At 32.0% G+C, this 19,873-nt stretch overlaps 1 protein-coding gene and 1 long non-coding RNA gene across 4 annotated transcripts in view; one reads left to right on the forward strand and one right to left on the reverse strand.

Moving 5' to 3' along the window:
* The window catches only part of LOC148600073 (uncharacterized), a 71,014-nt gene extending 52,069 nt beyond the window's left edge, over nt 1-18,945 (forward strand). Inside the window, exon 4 of the long non-coding RNA XR_015918073.1 lies at nt 18,591-18,945. This is a non-coding gene — a long non-coding RNA (uncharacterized LOC148600073). The remainder of the gene's footprint in view (nt 1-18,590) is intronic.
* LOC148600076 (uncharacterized) lies at nt 2,948-17,240 on the reverse strand. Of its 3 annotated transcripts, none has more exons than XM_088558944.1 (2): nt 17,105-17,240; nt 2,948-12,106 (listed from the first exon to the last, which is right to left on the reverse strand). In XM_088558944.1, exon 2 carries the CDS (start codon nt 12,100-12,102, stop codon nt 10,597-10,599), a length of 1,506 nt encoding a protein of 501 aa, XP_088415070.1. In that variant the 5' UTR covers nt 12,103-12,106; nt 17,105-17,240; the 3' UTR covers nt 2,948-10,596. The 3 variants fall into 3 exon arrangements, with proteins under 3 accessions (XP_088415070.1, XP_088415068.1, XP_088415069.1); XM_088558942.1 differs by having other exon boundaries at nt 17,098-17,240; XM_088558943.1 differs by lacking the exon at nt 17,105-17,240 and adding an exon at nt 13,239-13,435.
* Nucleotides 18,946-19,873: the final 928 nt, after the last annotated feature.

Genomic DNA, 19,873 nt, shown 5'->3' on the forward strand with positions numbered 1-19,873 from the left:
TGCCTTGGACTGAGCAAATTTTCAAAAATAAAAGTTTTGGGACTTTTTTTTCTAAACGCTTACAGATATCGAGCTGATATTTGGTATGTAACTCTACCATGATGAGTATCTATAGGTTTTGTTCTTCTCCGCTGACTTTTACCAAAATTACAGGCCTTCGAATTAACAATTTCTTTTAAATCAACAGTTTTCAGGACATTTTTTCTCAACATATTGAGCTGTTGTTTGGTATGTGAGTTTACAGTGTGTCATGATCAGTTACAGATCAAGTTCATGTTATGTTGAGATTTTCTATAAGGCCCCTGAACTTTTTTTTAAATACTTTTAATTTGAGTCATATTTGTGGATGTGTGGGGTATATTAGCGCACTCACTAAGGTTCTTTGTATTAAAAAGTGTCTGTTATAGACAGGTATTCAGGTTCAGTTAAGACGGGTTTAAGTTCTGTTTTAGGTATAAAAATAAACATTTCACTGTAACTTATTAGTGTTCTTTTTTAAATACTAAGGTCATTAGTTCACTGATAACAGATTAGTGTTTAGTATTAGATATTAAGGTCATTTGTTCACTTGTTACTGATTTTATGCATGGAAGTACAGCGTTCTTATTCTTGTTCTTCTTTTTCAGGACATTTTATCTCTAGTGGCATTGAAGAATTTGTCAGATGGAATCAAAGTCTGCTTTCATCTCAATTGTTCCATGTTCATCTTGACTGTGTATATATCATCTTCCAGTACTATGTGCATGGGGCTGTTTGAGATTATGGCGTTTCATCGTCATCCGTAGATTCAGCAACTGGGGACCTACCATAGAATTTCTACTCTACAATCTTCCAGAATGGATTTCGACTCTTGAGTATTCTAAAATATATTTAGGCCTCCCTTTTTTAAGAACGACCTAACCGTCTTTTTTAAGACCAGCCTAACCTTTTATTTTTAGACTACCCTAATTCTCTTTTTTTAAGACCAGCCAAAACCTTTTTTAAAAACCAGCCTAACCCTCCTTTTTAAAAACCAGCCAGCCTGGGGGGGGGGGGGGGGGGGCTAGGGGCGTTGAAGTATAACCAGTGAGGATCATCTTGTTACATTTCCGATGTATTTTTTCAGTGTAATAAACTCAGAAGTGTTTAAGGCTTTCCAAATCTGTAGGGTTTAGGCCATTTGATATGACAATTTACATTACAATTCACATATTACACAAACAAACAGTGCAACTAACTAACAATCCGTGCCATTAACTCGATTAGCTACTAAATGAACAGTCAATTTCAGTAATTTTTTCTTGAGAAAACAACTGAAACTCTCACATGTTTCAAAAACCTGAGTCAGTTTTTACTAGTTTCAGGTTTTGGGCAAGCTGTTTAAGGCACAAAATGAACTGACGAAGGAATGTCACAATATTTATTTATCTATGAGCATTATTTTATTAAAACTACATAGTGAGAAATCTATCTAAACCTATATATTTCAAATTTAAAACTGGCTTGGTTCAGACTTGTATAGGTGGTTGGTTTTCTAAGGTTCCAAAATGTACATTTACACTGATATAAAGATCTTTAAAAAAGTGTTTGGTATAGACAGGTTTCACCGTATATGAAACCATCTTAGTTTGGTGTCAAACTTTTTTTTAATGTGATGTGAAAACTTTCTTGAATTACCTCCCTTAGACCATTTTTTAGCTTCTCTCAAATTCACTCTTAATATTTATAGTCATCATATTTGAAAACTTCTTTCACAACCCAAAGAAAACTGAAGACCAACACTATATCCATCTTAGGCACTGAATCTTTTCAATACTGAAGGGAAAGGGGGTGGGGTCGGATAATTTGGAGAAAAGTAATTTTCAAAATTTAAGCCATTTTTAGCTCACCTGGCCAAAGGCCATGTGAGCTATTGCCATCACTTGGCATCTGTTGTTGTCGTTAACAATTATACACAACTCTTCTCCTCTGAAACTACTTGACCAATTGAAACCAATCTTGGTATGAATGTTCCTTGGGGTATCCTGCATAGAACAAATGTGGGGATTTTTTATTCGTCCAAAAACATTGCCGCCATTACTAAAACAAGAACATAGGGGTCAGTTTTTCACATATATCTCCTAAACCGTTAGGTTTAGCTAAATTCTGACTGGGGTAAAAGTGTTCAGCATGATGAGATCTATCTCAGGTCAAATTTTGGTTTTAATCCCTTAGGTCTCACTAACCACTTCCGGGTCAAATGGCCACCCCCACCCCCCCTATGTAGTACCAAAAACACACTGAACCTAGACATATGCATTGTAAGTGCATTATTTGTGTGTATTATGATTAAAAGTAGTCAAAATAAAGCCGAGAATGTGTACTTTAAAATCATATATGCAATTAACTACAAAAGGGTATGAATATTGTTTACATGTTTGAGTAATTTGCCTCCATGCTGTCAGTTAGCAGAACAGGTAAAAATGTGGATTTTCAGTATTATTTATTCAAGTAAATTTTGTGAAGAATTTCTACAATCATCGTACCATTAGCATAATGATTTTGGAAGCCTTATTTTCCAAGCTTCGCAACGGTATGCAACTTTAAGATGTCATTTGTCCTGGGAATTCACTGTGAGACTTTGAAAATTACTTTTTTAACATGTAAAGTAATGGAAACGTTAGAAGTGGTTAGTGAGACCTTAAGCCATGTTGGAGTTGTTGCCCTTTTTCAATGATTATTGCCATTTTCAATGTTATTTCTTTCAAAAATCTTCTCCTCTGACACTACTTGACTAATTGAAACCAAACTTGGTATGAATGTTCCTGGGGTATCCTGCATAGAACTAATGTGGGGATTTTTGATTCGTCAAAAAACATTGCCGCTGTTACTAAAAATAGAACATAGGGGTCAGACAGTAGTTTTTTCACATAGATCTCCAAAACCGTTAGGTTTAGCAAAATTCTTTCGATAGCTGAAATGATCCATATTATTAGGACTACAAAAGTCTTCAGGGATAAAAGTTGTCAGATGAGTTATTGCCCTTGAAAGGGGAAAAATGACTCCTTTTTTAACAGTTTTCAGTCAATATCTTGAGAACTATGATAGATTTAAAGAAACTTTCAATTGTTGAGAAGATTTTATGATAAGTCCTACCAAAGAATTCTTGAGTCAAAATTGTTGGACAACTTCTCGTTAAAATTTATATCCTTTGAAAGGCAACATTTAACCAGGTGAGCGTTTCAGGCTTATGTGAGCCTCTTGTTTCTCTCCTTTTTTCTCGGGCATTGACAGAAAGAAGAAAGAAGAATTGAGCAGAAAAAAAAACTTTAAAAAATTGATTTTTGCCTCAATGAGGTATTAAAATTTGCCAAAAAAATACAAAAATGCTTCAGTTTATCTCTTGGTGTCAAAAAGATTCAGAAATGGGAGGTATAAGGGTACCTGAAAATCATAGTTCAGTTGATTAGGGTGGGGGGTGTGCACAGCTCACGTGCATAGTTCCATGTGGGGTATAAGGGTTAGAACCACCCATTTGATAATTTTGTCTTCTTAGTCTAATAGATTTCCCTAGATTAGATCTGTTTCTTGCACCAATTGTTAGGCACATAACATTTTTTGTACTGAGGGGGAAGCTTGGTTTGTTATGGAAAAAATAAGATTACTCCAAATTTGAGCCATAAATATTTTACTCAGTCATTGATTGAAAAAAAAATATTAATATTGTTTAATATTTCCACCATCCCTTAACAATATAGATATTCAAATATAATTTTTAACTACGGCTGCTGCTGAAAAAAAGGAAATACTTTTCATGTGTGGGCAAAAATTAACTCCGAGCCCCTTCAAAAAGAAAATGGTCTGTGTCTTACTTTCATATTAAGCAAAAGAAATGCTTCACAGGGCAATGTTTGATTAGAATGCAGATTTCTAATCATAAACAGTTGGGCCAAATTTTACGCGCTTTCCAAGCTTGATACAGATCTCAATTTTAATAGCAATTAGCCAGGAAAAGAACTTGATCCCAAAGTCCCTGTTTTGCCCTTTATTGCTCAATAAGCACAACCCCCACAATCAATCAAAGCCTTTCTTTTAAGGATAGGTATGTCACCTTGAGGCTCATTTATAAGATCCATTCATCTTTACTCAAGCTATTATCTGCAAAACAGGAAAATATTTGTTTCTGATCCCTCATTCGTAATTAGTTCAAGTTGAAACCCCTAAAATCAATCCCAGGCTTTCTTTGGAGGTTTAATTTCATGAAAATCGATACACTCAATGTATACTAACATGAAAAATCTACAGACGACAACTGACGACAGCATGATACCATTATTCCACTGCAGTCAACAATGATAAAACTGACTATAGCATGATATCATTTTTCCACCGCAGTCAACAACGACGATAGCATGATGTCATTATTCCACCGCAGACAACAATGACGAAACTGAAGAGAGCATGATATCATTATTCCACTACAGACGGCAATGAAAAACTGATGACAAGATGATACCATAATTCAACCGCAGACGACAAATACGACACTGATGAGAGCGTAGTAACATCATCCACCACAGACAACAATGACAAAAATGACTATAGCAGGATACCATTATTCCATTGGAGACAACAATGACGACACTGATGGAAGCATAGTACCATTATTCCACCAGACAATGACGAAACTGACCATTGTTTAAACCATTATTCCACCACAGACAACAATGATGAAACTTGACGACATCATGATACCATTATTCCACCACAGACGACAGAGATACTGACGACAGTATGGTACCATTATTCCACCACAGACAACAATGATGAAACCGACTAAAGCATGATACCATTATTTCACCGCAGACGATAATGACGAAACTGACGACAGCATGATACCATTATTCCACCGCAGTCAACAATGACGATAGCAAGATACTATTATTCCACCGCAGACAACAATGACGACACAGATGAGAGCGTAGTACCATTATTCCACCACAGACAACAATGACGAAACTGACTATAGCATGATATCATTATTCCACCGCAGTCAACAATGACGATAGCATGATGTCACAATTCCATCGCAGACAACAATGACAAAACTGATTATAGCATGATACCATTATTCAACCGCAGGCGACTATGACTAAACTGACGACAGCATGCTACCATTATTTGATGGCAGACAACAATAACGAACTAACGACAGCGTGATACCATTATTCCACCGCAGTAATTTATCTGTTTCAAACTTTTCTTGTGTAAAATTTTGTTATACTAATGAAATTGAAAGGAACCCTCTTTAATAAGGCCTCCAACATGGATCTCCTTAGTAGATACAATCAGGAAGACATGACCTCTTTAGTAGATAAAATCAGGAAAGCATGAAACATATCATCATATGGTAGCGATAAATTGGACACATCTTGACAAAACATCAACAAGACCACACTTTAACAGCCCTTCCATTGACACTAGAGCTAAAGCCAAGAAGAGATAACATGGCGTCATACCATTGTGTTGGAAATGCTCAAAATTAACCCCTCATGGGAACATCTTCAGAAAATGGCCAGAGACAGGCCAGGACATTAAAACTAGCCCTTAAGGGCAAACAAAAAGAGATTTTCGTAAAGTATGTTTTATTTTTTTTTTACACCAGCAGTCTGAATACTATTACATGACAATTTACACAAAAAAATATCAAATTTGCTTGGATTAGAAGTAAAATTCTAGATACTTGAAAAAATTCAGGAACAATAACTCTTCTCTTCTAATATGGAGGACTGCAATGGCTTGATAATGTTTCACAGTAATTTGAATTGAAAGCATATTTAATTTACACATGATCAAAATTGACATACATGTAATATTAAGTTATTGCAATAGTAACTTTAGAACTTTAACTTCTATAGCATAAAAAAAAAAATTACAAAAAAATTAAGGGGTAAATGTTGTTAAAATATTGTAATAAAGTGTACAAAAAAGAACAAAGAAAAAAAAACAATAAAAGTCCCCACTATGAAAAAAATCTTGATGATTCAAACTCATGTTTGTTCACAGAAACAAAATTTTACTACTGATGAATGATGGACAGCATTGACATGGAAGCAAAATGGATTATCTCCCTTAGAACTACCTGTACAATGTAATACAATATACTTAAGAATTAATATTATTGGTCTGCATCTCTGTTGATACTAAATAATTAAGTGTAAGTTTTAAATCAGGAAAAATGCATGTCCATAACCCACAAATATGACAGAATAATTTTACTCAAGGATACTTTCTTTATTTGAAAAGATTATACTTTGATCTCTACATCAATAGATTTGTTCAGAATAATTTTTTAAGAGAATGTAAGAAAAAATAAATTTTTGACAGAATTAGCTGCCCTTGAAATGTTCATTTTGTGTGCATTTCATTAAGATTATAACTCACCTTACCAAAATTATATGCTTTTAAAGTGCACTGTGGTGTGGTGTTAAAATGAAAAAAACAAGTAATATTATTATTGACATATAATTTTTTTTTGCCTCTTGACAATGTTTTCCAATTTAGCCAATTACCAATAATGTTTTAAATTTGGAAATCTCTACAACTGAATGAATAATTACAAATGAACACTACATATACATGTATTTTATAAGTGTTATTAACTTCACTCTTCAACATGCTGAAGTGCAAGTTCAAACAAATAATCAAGACACAATATATAATACATGAAAAACCTTTGATAGCTTATTTCTGCATAAATGGAAGTTCTCACCAGAAAAAATAATTTCATCTTAAAAAAAGAATCTGAATAGTTTGCCTTTCATGCGATAATCCATATTGGCAGAGCACATAACTGAAGACTCCGTGAATCAGCAAAGTCTCTTGAACTATATGCAATCTTTAAATAGTTCATGTTTACTGTGTCCTGAAAATGAATACATATTCCACAGACTCTATTGGAATGTGTCACATTTTGATGGACATTAAATATTAGGTTTGTCATTAATATCCATATTGATCATGATAAAATATGTTGAATTCGCCCATTATCAGAAAATCCAAATTCACTAAGTGTTTAAAACCAACTTCCACCATGCCTTGGTCATCTACATGTAGATACACGAATATTGTTCCTAGTGTATCAGAAAATAAATTCCAAATCATTCTACCATTCAATGTACATGAACATGTAATTCCATATGGCTAGGCCTCATTAGTTCTAAAATAAAAACTGGGTTTATTCATCTCAGGAAAAAGCCTTGTTAACAAGTCACTTGAGATTTCCTATTAAATTGTCAGACTTTGGTGGAATTGAACTATAAATAATTGATGTAAACATATTTACAGTGGGTATCCAGGGGGTTCATGGGGTGATGGAAAATTTGTGTTACATGTATCTTCATTCAAAATATCCAATGAGCAAATAATGACCTGAGTGCTCTTGGGGGACCCCCCTTTTTTAAAATTTTTCAATCCAACTCTGCAAGTACATTGTACATACACACGAACACGAAACATATATATTTACAAAAAAAAATAAAAATAAAAAATAAACAAATATTGTAAATAAATAAATGTGCATTCTACTCATGCCATGTACATTTATATACTGATAAAAATTACATTTAAACGTAGATGATGTACTGTACACATGGTAAGTATTGAAGAAATTTCCATGTATTTACAATTAGTGAAAATAATTTTCAGTTTATTTACTTGAAGTCAAAAATATTTCAAATTTCAAGAAAAAAAATGAATATACATGTAACTTCAGAAGGATTTATAAATGTACAGTACATGAAGAAATGTATTTAAATTTAAAAAAAATAAATAAATTTGACTTGCATGTACATGTACAAGGATATCACAAGTTGTCAAAGTTGAAGGTGAAATGTCTTGTAAAACAATTCAAATCCTGGACAAAAATAAAAATAAAGTATAGTACATGTTTTTACATAACTACTTCTTTTACAGTTTCATTTTAATTTTTTGAAAGTATTGTTTTTATAAATAGTCAGTAAAAGGATACATACATGTACATGTATTCATAATATTTATAACTACAATAAGTTATAACTATTTGTTTACAGTGCCTAAAATGTTTATTGTTTTAAAGAGTCTTTTCAAAGAATATACATGTACATGTATGTATGACAAATAACAAATAAATATTTCTTAAATCATTTGAGTAAGACTAAATCAAAGATAGAAACATGAAAATGATGAATACAACTATATACATGTACAACAACAATGAAGTGAAAAGATTTTCACTGATGACACATCTAGATACATGTATTTGAAAAACTTGATGAAAAATAAAGAAATATGAAAAAATTTCCAAAAAAAATCAATCATTTTACTATATAAACTAATTTTGTATTATTTCTTTTAAAGATTTTTAATTAAGTTAATTGCAAAATGTATTACATTTATGTAAATAAAAAAGTAAAAAGTTATTAAAGATAATTAAGTCAGTAAATTAAAACATGTTTCTGAAAAACATTTCTTAGAAAAAAAAAGATAATTTCTGATATTATTATAAAGATTTCTGATAAATTAAATCATTATAGATTAAACATATTTTATTTATCTTTAAATCTGAATTTGTTTAATAAATTAATATTGTCTTAGTCCATCAAGAGAAAAAAATACCAAGTCATTCTAAATGCACCATTCAAACTACATATACATGTTATAATCTTATTAGTCATAAAAATATGAACTGGCATTGTTCCTCACATGAATCATTCATTAGATTTGAACTAATTATAAAATACAGGTATAGGTGTTAACATAATTACAGTGGCAGATCCAGGGGTTCAAGGTGTACCCCCCCCCCCCCCAACACACACAAAATAATTATTGATTTTTGTATTCTATGGACCTTAATGAGCAAATAATAACCTGGCACCCCTCCCCTTTTTCATAATTTCTCCATCCGCCCCTGTTAGTGCTATATATATGAAATCAAATACACATACATGTACATATATATTTACAACAACTGACTTAAACATCAACATTTATACATGTAGATGTACATGTACCTACATGTGAATCAATAAATTGGAGATACATGTATTTCTTTTAATTATTGAAGTTGCAAGTACATGTAATCACTGTTGTGGGTAATTTAATGTCCTTAGTACTATCTTTCAATAATATACATCTAATTGATATTTCAAGAAAAAAAAAACAATAAAAGTTCTGAAATAAATCAACCATTTAAAAAAAAATATTTTCATTTCAGTTGAAGCAATGAAGACTTATAAGGATATCACATGTTGCCAAAAAAAATTCTATTAAATTAATTCAAACCATGACTAAAAAAATGCACATTACATGACTGTACTTTTTTAATTATTGTTTTAAAGAAAGTTATTTTTAAAGGCCTACATCTAAATACTGGGTATGAATAAATCACTAATACAGTACATGTACTTAATTTTTACCACATTCATATTTTGATGTTGTAACTTGTAATGGTGTTAGATATTTACACAAAGTAATACTAGTATTAAAATTTTTAATTTTAATTATTTTCAGTTTTCAAATGAGAAAATTTCATTTATTTAGAAACATGAAAATGCAAATATATACAACAAAAGGCAAAAATTATTTTCAATGATGACACATCTACATGTAGGTACATGTACATGTATTTGACAATCTTGATGAAGACCAACACTGATTGATAAAAAAATATAAATTAAATTTATTTTACCCTGTACTCGATATGAAATTTCTGTACTATTTGAAAGATTTTTAATAAGTTAATAATTATCATATTTTTGTTATCTTATGCCAAGATAAAAGTAGAAAGTTCTGCCAAATATTGTTAAGATTTTTGAAAATAAAGTCCAGAAATTAAATCATGTTTCTTTTCTTTTAATCAAGTTAATTATCATATGAACAAATGCATGTTTATTTATGTCTTACAATTAAAAGAAAAGGTGGAAATGTCTGATATTATTAAAATTACTTTAGAAAAACAAACCTCATATACTCGAATTCACCTCAGCCTGTTTCTATTTTTTTTAATTATCTTATATCATATTTCTGCTATTTACATTTAAGGAAGAAAAACCCGAAGTTCCGAATGACAATGTTACAACTGGTACCTAATATATAACTTACCACATATAGTATTCAATTGGCAGGGAACCAGAAATGTGGCGGGAAATCATGGTATTTCAGCTCTTCAATTGTGAGATTTTAGGGAACATTTCAAAATATCCATAGAAACAAGATGGCGGTTAAACAATACGCTCAATGCAAAATTATCATAAAAAATAAATATGGAAATATTTCGATCTCGGAGGTAAGAACGAAAAATATTTGTATGAAAGTTGTAGTACAGAACGACATGAATAAAAATGGCAATTTTTTAAAAAGAACTTATGAGTAATTTAAAAGATAATTAAAAAAAACTGCAAACAGGCTGAGGTGAATTCGAGTATACATATAAAAAATAAAGTCCAAAAATTAAATCATGTTTCTTTTCTTTTAATCAAGTTAATTATCACATGTTTATTTATGTCTGACAATTGAGAAAAAGGTGGAAATGTTTGCATACCTTGAAATTGAATTAATCTCAATAATTTGTTTATCTCAGTGTTGGTTGTCCATCAAAAGTCAATATACAATAAATATCCTGACCACCTTATTGTCATGAACAACAGTGAGATGATGAGTCACTTTATCATAATGTACACACCACGGTTCACACAACCCATCATCTCTACCGGCTACAACTTCATGTTTATCTCCATCCCTTGAAATTAGTAATAAATTATGTTTGTTATAATTACACACAAAAATATTCTGCTGTTCATCCATTGATATTCCACGAGGCCATGACATTGTATTGTGATCCTTGAATGTGAAGATAACTCTGAGGTCAGAATCTAAGACAGTAACTGTGTTGTTGTTAGGAGGACAGGTATAACATATTCTGTTGCCATCTGTGTCTATATATGACTCAACATGAACAGTCTGGTCATCATGGAGTTTGTCTATTTTTTCTGTATCTATATTAATTTTTCGGATTCCTACCTCAGGTACACAGAAGTATAAATGTCCATCACTATGTGTAATTCCCCAGACTGGACTCTTTATCTGAAGTGTTTTAATGATTTTACTCCTGTCTACATCTATGATGGAGATTGTTTTATGGAGAGGATTAGAAACAGCAACATGGTTCTCATTGATGACTGTTACATCCCATGGTCTTCCTCCATTAAATCTGACTGATGATTTGTGTTGACCATCACTGTGTAGTATGTTTACTACACCATTGAGCCAATCAGTCAACACCAGGAGTCCATTAGGCAGCGTACAACAACCATAACACCAACTTTGACGTGCTGTAAACTGTTGTTTAAGTGTCAGTTGTCTGGGGAATCTTGTCTTCACCTCTGCCTGACCTATGTTTGGTTTGTTTATGTCTATGGATATTGTTTGTTTTTCTCTTGATACTTTAATGTCAAACAGAGTTTTAATTCCAAAAATTGTGTCGTCTGCTGTGATGTTTTCATTCATTTCTATGTCTGTATTATCCATGGCTCCTTTTTCAGATAATTTGTGTAAGATTTCTACTGATTCTTCAACTTCTCTCTCCATTTGTTTTGTTGCTATGAATGTTTGGAAATTTGATGCCTGTTTCTTAATGAGTTCCTCTTGTTCCAATAATTCACCAAGATTTCTTTTATTTGATTTTAGGATTTTTGTGGTAGCTTTGATTTCATTTACATTTTCATTGACAACTGACTCTAACTCTGATAATGTTTTGTTTTCTAGTTTCTTAATTTGATCAATAAGTCTTTGTGTTCTTTTTTTCACCTCTGTTGATAGTTTTTCCTTTTTTTCCTGTAGGTTTTTCATATTTTCTACCCTATCAATGATTGCATTCAAGACAGCTTGATGATTTGTTTTTATATTGGTCCACAAATCCTCGAAAACTGCAGATGATTTTACGTTACCGATGACATCTTCTATATCTAAAGTGTCTTTACACTTTTTATGGGACTCCAGTCGACATTTTTGACAAATAACACAATCGTGTGATCTACAGTAATACTGATATCTTTGCTTGTGTTCTTCACAGTCGAGTTGAATTTTTTTGTCGATGAATGATGCCATTTTTCTGCAATATAAAGAGAAAAATATGAATTTTAATTTTAGTCCAGGAGACAATTATCTTAAAATCAATTATATATTGCTTAGTATTTTTGGGATTTGGCATTGGTTATATTTTTTTGTTTTGACGGTGGTGGTCAAAGCAAAAAATTTTCTCCAGCGTCGAATCCAAAAACAGATAAAGCTTGTTACATAATGTATTTTTTATCGACTTTTGAATGAGTTCAGACCTTTCATACAGGTTAAAATCAGTTACATATAGCTGTGCTGTGAAACGTAGCTTTAACTATTATTTTGTGATTTGGCACTGGGGATTTTTTTTTTTTTTTTGACGGCGGTGGATTCAGCTTATTACCAATTTTTTTTATCAACTTTAGAATGAGTTTATATAAACCTTTCATCTTTCAACTACCCTGGACTTTTTATGAGCAACTCGGTGGGTGTTTCTAGAAAAGCAGAGGACACTTAACCTACTTTGTATGCATTATTTTATTTACATGTACTTCATGTTCTTTTTTTTTGGTATATGTGTTTTCCATGTATTGTCTTTATCACTGTATTACTTTCTTTTGATTTCTGCTAGGACCTTGGTTCCCTTAATTACTATTCATACAGTGGGTTAACTCTCATGGAGCGGAGTGGTCGAAATACTAAGCATCTTGACCTGACTTTGCAGATACGTACATCAGTCGTTTGAATTGTAGCAACAAATAGCAATATTTGACTCTTTTCTTGCTATTTGTCACTAATATTCAAATGACTGTGTGTACATGTATATTAAGCCCTTGTTTTCCGTTAAAAAAATCCAAAGTTGTGATTACGCAGGTTAAACCTACTCCAGCAATGCCAGAGGCTATCTGGCAAGCTATTTTCTGGCTTGGCGCCAACCTAAGAGTTGGGGTATGAGGGAACGGAATTCAAACTTCTTACGTTGTAGGAGTAAGGTTAAACCTCTCAAAAATCTCAAATTTAAGTACTGGCGTGTCTAATCCCTTTCGGGATCGGTGGTGGTCAAAACAAAAATATATCTCCTCTACCGAATCCCAAAAGGTTACTGTCATGTCTTAATTTGGCACAACCGTATATATCAAGTTTGAAAATCAACAGTTATTGAGGGACAATATGTTTGTATGACTTACAGACATGCAACACAGTCAGGGATTTAAATTAGCGGTGGTTCTGTGCCTTTCAGACAGACGCGGAGTTTCTGTTTCAATGATGACGTCAGTTTGCGAGTCTCACTAATTGACGACAAGAAGTGACAAAAAGCGACAAGAAACAACAAGTGGAATAGCGCAAAGGAAATTTTGTTTTCATTTAAACAAAGACATACAATTGTTTATTTATGTGTTTGATTTAAAGCACAAACAAACAAAACAAAACAAAACAAAAAAAGGAAAATATTGCTTTTAAAAACCAGGAAAAGAATATTTTTCAGGTAAACATGTGAAGATAAAAGGTTGTTTGAAATATTTCCAAAATGATAGTAGCCTCATGAAGATTTTTTTCATTAAAGAAAAATAATAATAAAAAAAAGAAAGAGATAAATCAATAAAGTTACCGGAAAACTGACTTCAAAATATGTTATAAAGATTCATCTCTCATTTTTTAGAATAAGGCATATTGCTGAACTTGATATTATTTTTGCAGTTTTCATATCTCTCTAGATAATACCCATTTTATCATATATTTTGAACTAATTTCTTCTATAACAATGCATTTTGCCATATTTTTTCTTTCATTAAGGAAAATATATAAACAGCTGCGCTTTAAAGTGCATGATACGCCCGTTGCCCTTTTAACTTGTCCTTATGTTTTGGTGAATTTATATGATCAACTAGAAATACTGTGAATACCCTCTCCCCAGAAAAGTAAATAAAGAAATGCTAAAAAAATTGCACTATAAAGGCTACCTCAATATTAACTAAGTTTGTTGTCTTGAAAATTAGTAATAAATTATGTTTGTCATGATCACACAAAAATATCCTGCTGTTGATCCATTGATATTCCAAAAGGCCGTGACAACTGAATTCGAAATATGTCATCAAAATTCATTGAATATAAAAAGATATAATGAAGATAACAGTGAGAGAGAATTATTTATGTAAATTTAAATGCTAACATATAAACAAGAAAATATTTAAAAAAAAAAAACAAGGTTTTCAGAAATTTAACACAATGTCGAGTTACCGGTAATACTAATTACAACTATGCGCCTTGTATCAGTGGCTTGCGAAAAAATATATATGTATATATACTGTGATGCAGTAAAATTCTATATGATTCTGCAATAATTCAAAAATAAATAAAATTGCATTTTAGCTTAAGTAAATTGATAATGTCTTGATGTATTTATAAATTTGGCCGAAAGAAAGAAATATTTGTAATATTGAATAACACATAATCTGTGACAGGAGAATAAATAGGTTTGAATTCGTTGGTACTTGCTTAATTGTCTTACTAATAATTTATGTAAACAACTGACACTTTATTAGAATTTTAGAAGTAAAGTTTTTAAATGAAGTTCCATTTAAAGCAACTAAGTAAATATAAATAATTAAATTCTTATTTATCAAAATAAATAAACGAAAAAGTATATTAATTAAATAAATAAAAGTATAAATAGTATTACGCTTATATTATTAAAAAAATATATTTTGATCATTACATGTGTACGTTTAGGACAATAAAGAGTAAAAACTTGATATCTTCATTTACCAGGCCAGCCTCGAAAGCATGCAGTGTCCGATGGGCCACGGACACAAAACAACAATAAACGTATGCCAGAGTCACAGCAAGAAAATACCACCACCGCTCCACCAGACTCTACCATTAACTAGTTTTTCCCAAACACCAAAATGTCGCTCGAAAAGAAAACTATAGTGACTGTCCATAAAAACGTGTCGGAGGGGGAGACAGTCGACATCTCGAGGAGCCATGCCATGCCCTCGACCTCTCAGCTCCGACCACACAATTTACAACATACCAATACACACAATTTTTTAGAGTAAGGCATACTGCTAATCTTGGTATTATTTTTTCAAGTTTTCATATCTCTCTAGATAATAACCCATTCTATAATATATTTTTAACTAAGTTCTTCTATAACAATGCATGTTGCTATATTTTTTCTTTAAAGAAAAAAAATCACCCTTTCTTTTAATCATACTACTTAATATTGTTTCCAAATAATTTCGTTTTTGTTATTTCACATAAAACATGTTTCCATACTTTAATCAATTTGAAAACACATAAAATCAAATCTAATATATATATATAGATATAGTTTCTTTATGAATTGTAGTATCTAATTTGTTCAAACGGTTCATTGGTCAAATTGAAAAGATGTTTTTTTTAATTTTAAATTTGTATCAGTTGACTTTCGTTTTTTTCTAAATTTTCCTAAAAATAATTAACTCATTTTTTCAATAATTATCTCATTTTTTTCCCTATGTACTTTATTTTGCCTATAAATGAAAAAAAATGTTGCTTTAATTTCTCGAATTCTTGACCTTTCTTGTCCCCACTTGACACCTCTTGTCACTAATTAACTATAAATTTCTATAGGAAACATTTTGTTATAGTTTGCCAAACAATGCGACATTGAGTCACGGTAAGATAGCTACTTGTTGCAGTTTGTGTTATAGCTTCCTGGTTCAATCATAATACAGATTATCAGAAGTACCTGTAAAGTCCGAAACGAACTCCATATAACATCAAACGAAACGAAGAACGAAATCGAAAGAAATGAAATATAACAGAACCAATCAAACCAGATCCATTATTTTAATATAGAAATTGAAACATGTCCCAATAATCATTATAATTAATAGGATTTTAGGCTATGCCAATGATGGACGGAGCACTTGTGCAATCGTCTACTTCCATCAGAATATTTTAGCCATTCATAGTTCTGGTCTTGCATTCTACATATATTTATATAGGTCGCTGACGCTCCGTTCAAACAATTAATTGTGTTTTGGGTAGGAAGGAAAAACTATTTGAAAATAATATACGTTGTGAAGTGGCTCAGTTAAACGTACATAAGAATAATGAATAAGTTAACAATAGCCACATTTAAAGGGAAAAAGGGAACTACATACGACTAAATTCAAGTTACCTATTCATTTTTAAATGAATAATAAACCATTTGATGTTTAACTAGAAATGAAAACCCAGCGAGATTGTAAATAGTCTTCAATCATAGAAAAGGAATAATAAAAGAAATGCCGAGTACTAATTGGGAAAACTGTCTTATGCAGGCATTGAGGCCTATATCTACCTCCTTAAATTTGAATTATTGAACAGACAGTTTCGACCTGGAGGTCGATAAACTGAATTTCGACCTGAAAATGTAAAAACTGGGAATGGTCAACTAGTAGTTTGTAGTTCAATTATGGGCTATATTGGAGTGTTCCATGTAAACCGATATCGAACCTGAACATTAGGCAAACTGGCACGCTACTATGATGCATTATAATGCATTTTAGTGTGTGTATTTTTAAATATCTTTCATAATCAGAATGGCGAATTTAAGAAAAAAAAACGATGAGTTTAATATTAACCATTTATAACAATAAGCTTACGTTAAGATACGTTTGAATTCGATTCCCGTACTTCCCCTTTATTCCATATTTTTGCAATATGACGAATATTTGAGGCGATAAAACGATCGATAAAGATTTATTCAGTACATGAGTACTTTGATTCTACACCATGAATCACGTCTACCATTGACAGTGTCTGAATTCTACGTGGATTGGTACTTGAATATACATGTATTAAATACTTTTTATACGTGAATTTAACGAGTGTACACTGTATGTGGCAGACCTCATTCTGTTTTGATATTTAAAAAAAAAACAAAGTAACTAGTCTTAGTCTTAAAGTTTGACCCTTGACATATTTAACAAGAATTATGAAATAATAAAATACGGACAATATAAGAAGACGGTACAATGAACTGAAGTAAATGCTGAATGGAAAAGTAAATCTTACTCTTTACCGGTCAGTATTCCCAATTAACACAAAGTTAACTTATTTGAACGTTAGCGAGGAAAACGCCCTGTTGGTTTAGTGTGGAATGTTATCTTTTTACTTCCTGGTATAACCACAGATTACACACGATTAGTTATGGAAGCTCATAGGGTACACCTGATTCCTAGTTTTTTTTTCAAAATAAGTCAGAATAATTGGTTAAAACTCGTCTTGTCGACATTTCAAAGGTCAGAATGTTGTTTTATAAACAAACATGTCGACTTTTATCATCAATTATTTCTCGTTTTTTTCCTAGTTCAAATGATCGAAGTGTGTGCATTATGCATGTATCATGGCGGCTTGTTTTTGTCAACTTTGTAAACCACATGTCCACGTTTTATTTCAATACACAATTACGCATGCGCAATCACGAATGTCGAACGCCTGTCAGATCGTTATTTACATCGGCTAGTTCTACTTCGCATCAACAAATAATTTGCTGAAAGATAATTTATTTGAACAAAATACAACTTACTAAGCTAATATAATATTATTTCCACAGAAAACACAATATTAATGCTACTGGCGTATGCTTTTCTCCCACAGGCGTATGCAGTCGTATTTAAGTAGGACCGGATATATCTGCCAATCAAAATTGAGCTACGTAAAGGACTTCGTCGACATTAAAATGATATTTTTTAAATAATACTTCACTTGAGAAATAATTTCTTAAATTGTTTTTTAATTAAATCATTCAAACAAATACTCTTTTCAAACTATTTTAATTCAGTTTCATTTTAAATTTACGATTTTCGTCGTATCTCGAAAATGCCCGTATGTGAATACGGTCAACGGCGGAATGCTTGAAATCGAAGTGCAACGAGAAAACAATGACATCTTGGTAGGTATCTGTCGAAGAAGAAGCGAAGTTATATACCAAGAAGAGAAACATACAACGACAATATTACCATGATGTTTGAAGCGGAGTTCTGACGGAGGTGTTAACAAATTAAAACCGCACACGGTTACTGTAGGTCGTCTGAATATAGCTGAAATATTGCTGCTCGGACGTTAAACCCCAACAAACAAAAAAAAACGGTTACTGTAGGTACGAGACCACAATTATCTGCCCTTAGCTTTTCGTTGTGTACGAATATAGTTCCTATAATAATAGGGGATTTTTCAAACATTTTTTAGAAACACTTCCTTTCAGAATGTCTCATTCTTTTTGTGCTCAAATGGAAGAGGAATAATGAAATATTTTAGTAGATGTGTTGAAATGAGAAATTTGACATTTAGGTTGTGATTTTGTGAGGTCAAAAAAGGTCAAGTTTCTGACATCCGGAAAACATTTTGGGTCATTTTTTAGGGTATCTCTGTGTTTATGCATAATATTGGAAAAAATAATGGTACTTTTTTTTATATTTTTTATATAAGTTGTTGGAAGGTTCAAATAAACATCCCTGAAAATCTGAATTGAATTGCGCCGGTGGAATTTTTTAAATTACAGAAAGGCTATAAAGAAGACAGTGGGAAAATTAATTGTGGTTTCGTGCCTAATAGAGAGGTATGTTTGCATACAAAAACAGCTGATATTGCTACATTTTCGTATTGGTGAGTATTTTTATGTTTCATATGTGTAGTAGAGGTACAGTACTATTGAAATATATCAAATTTACTATATTTTAAGGAAATTTTGCATAATTTAGCCATTTTTCAAAAGATAGGGGTTGGATATCTCAAATTTGGACTTTTTTTTGTGGTTTTGAGGGGTACCAAATCCTCTTTTTGAAAAATATTCCTACTCAATCTTGCTTGAAAAAGTAACTTTACAAAATGGATGCCTTTTTTTCAGAAGTACCATCAAAAGCTAGAAGAAAAATGTGGTCTTGGGCTAAATGGAGAATGTTTTATTTGGACCGGGTCATGTACACCAAATGGCAAATATAGGGTCATAAATTGTAGATTTCCTGGTGCCATTGGTGGAAATTATTATATGTGCACAGGCTTGCATACATGATGCAGCATAGGGCTGCACAGTTAGCAGCTGTTGATGTATCACACCTGTGCCACAATACCAAATGCATAAATGTAGCCCATCTGGTGTTGGAACCACATGGTTTCAACAACAGTAGGCAAACATGTGTGTTGAAAGGGGAATGTATAGGTCACATTGCCCCTTTTCTGCCCTGTTTAGTGCACCTTAAGATGCCAGATAATAATTAAGGTATTTTAATGGATTTAAAAGAAAATGGGCAGGGGAAAGTGTTCATTTATTCATTAAATTTCATTTTATTCGTATCAATATAAGAAATCTTTTTGAAAGATTTGGGTGGTCCTTAAAAGGACCTTTGATTTTTTTTAAGCTGTCTGTCTTTTACTTAGGCATCTTCTTCTTGCAGTATGCATCATGCATCAGCTCATCTGGTACAGGATCTAGTTGCCCTTTTACATAGTCTGGTCTCTTTTTGTGGAGCTCTTTATGAATCTTGTGTTCCTCCAGTCTGACAGCTGCCTGTTGTAACTTTCTTGTCTTTACTTCAGGTTTCTGCTCATAAGTCCTTTTGTAAGTATACTCTCTGTCCATTTTATCAAAGAAGGTCTCACAGTCTTCAGACACTTTAATGCTTTTCATCTTGGCTGATGTACCAGGTCTGTTGTTGGTCCTGTGTATTGCAGATTGAATTCTGCCTTCCATGTTTTTTCCATGAGTTACATTTTTTGGTAAACTCACACTCAATGCACGATGAACTCCTTCATTTTTATTTGTTGTGTGGAACATTCTCATGCTATTGAC

The sequence above is a fragment of the Perna viridis genome, chromosome 13 (genome assembly GCF_037379345.1).
Source record: "Perna viridis isolate PV_CMFRI_1.1 ecotype Kerala chromosome 13, ASM3737934v1, whole genome shotgun sequence".
Classification (NCBI taxonomy): domain Eukaryota; kingdom Metazoa; phylum Mollusca; class Bivalvia; order Mytilida; family Mytilidae; genus Perna; species Perna viridis.

Bases quoted from the DNA above. Each gene is read 5' to 3' on its own strand.
- LOC148600076 (XM_088558944.1), bottom strand. From the start codon at position 12,102: ATGGCATCATTCATCGACAAAAAAATTCAACTCGACTGTGAAGAACAC.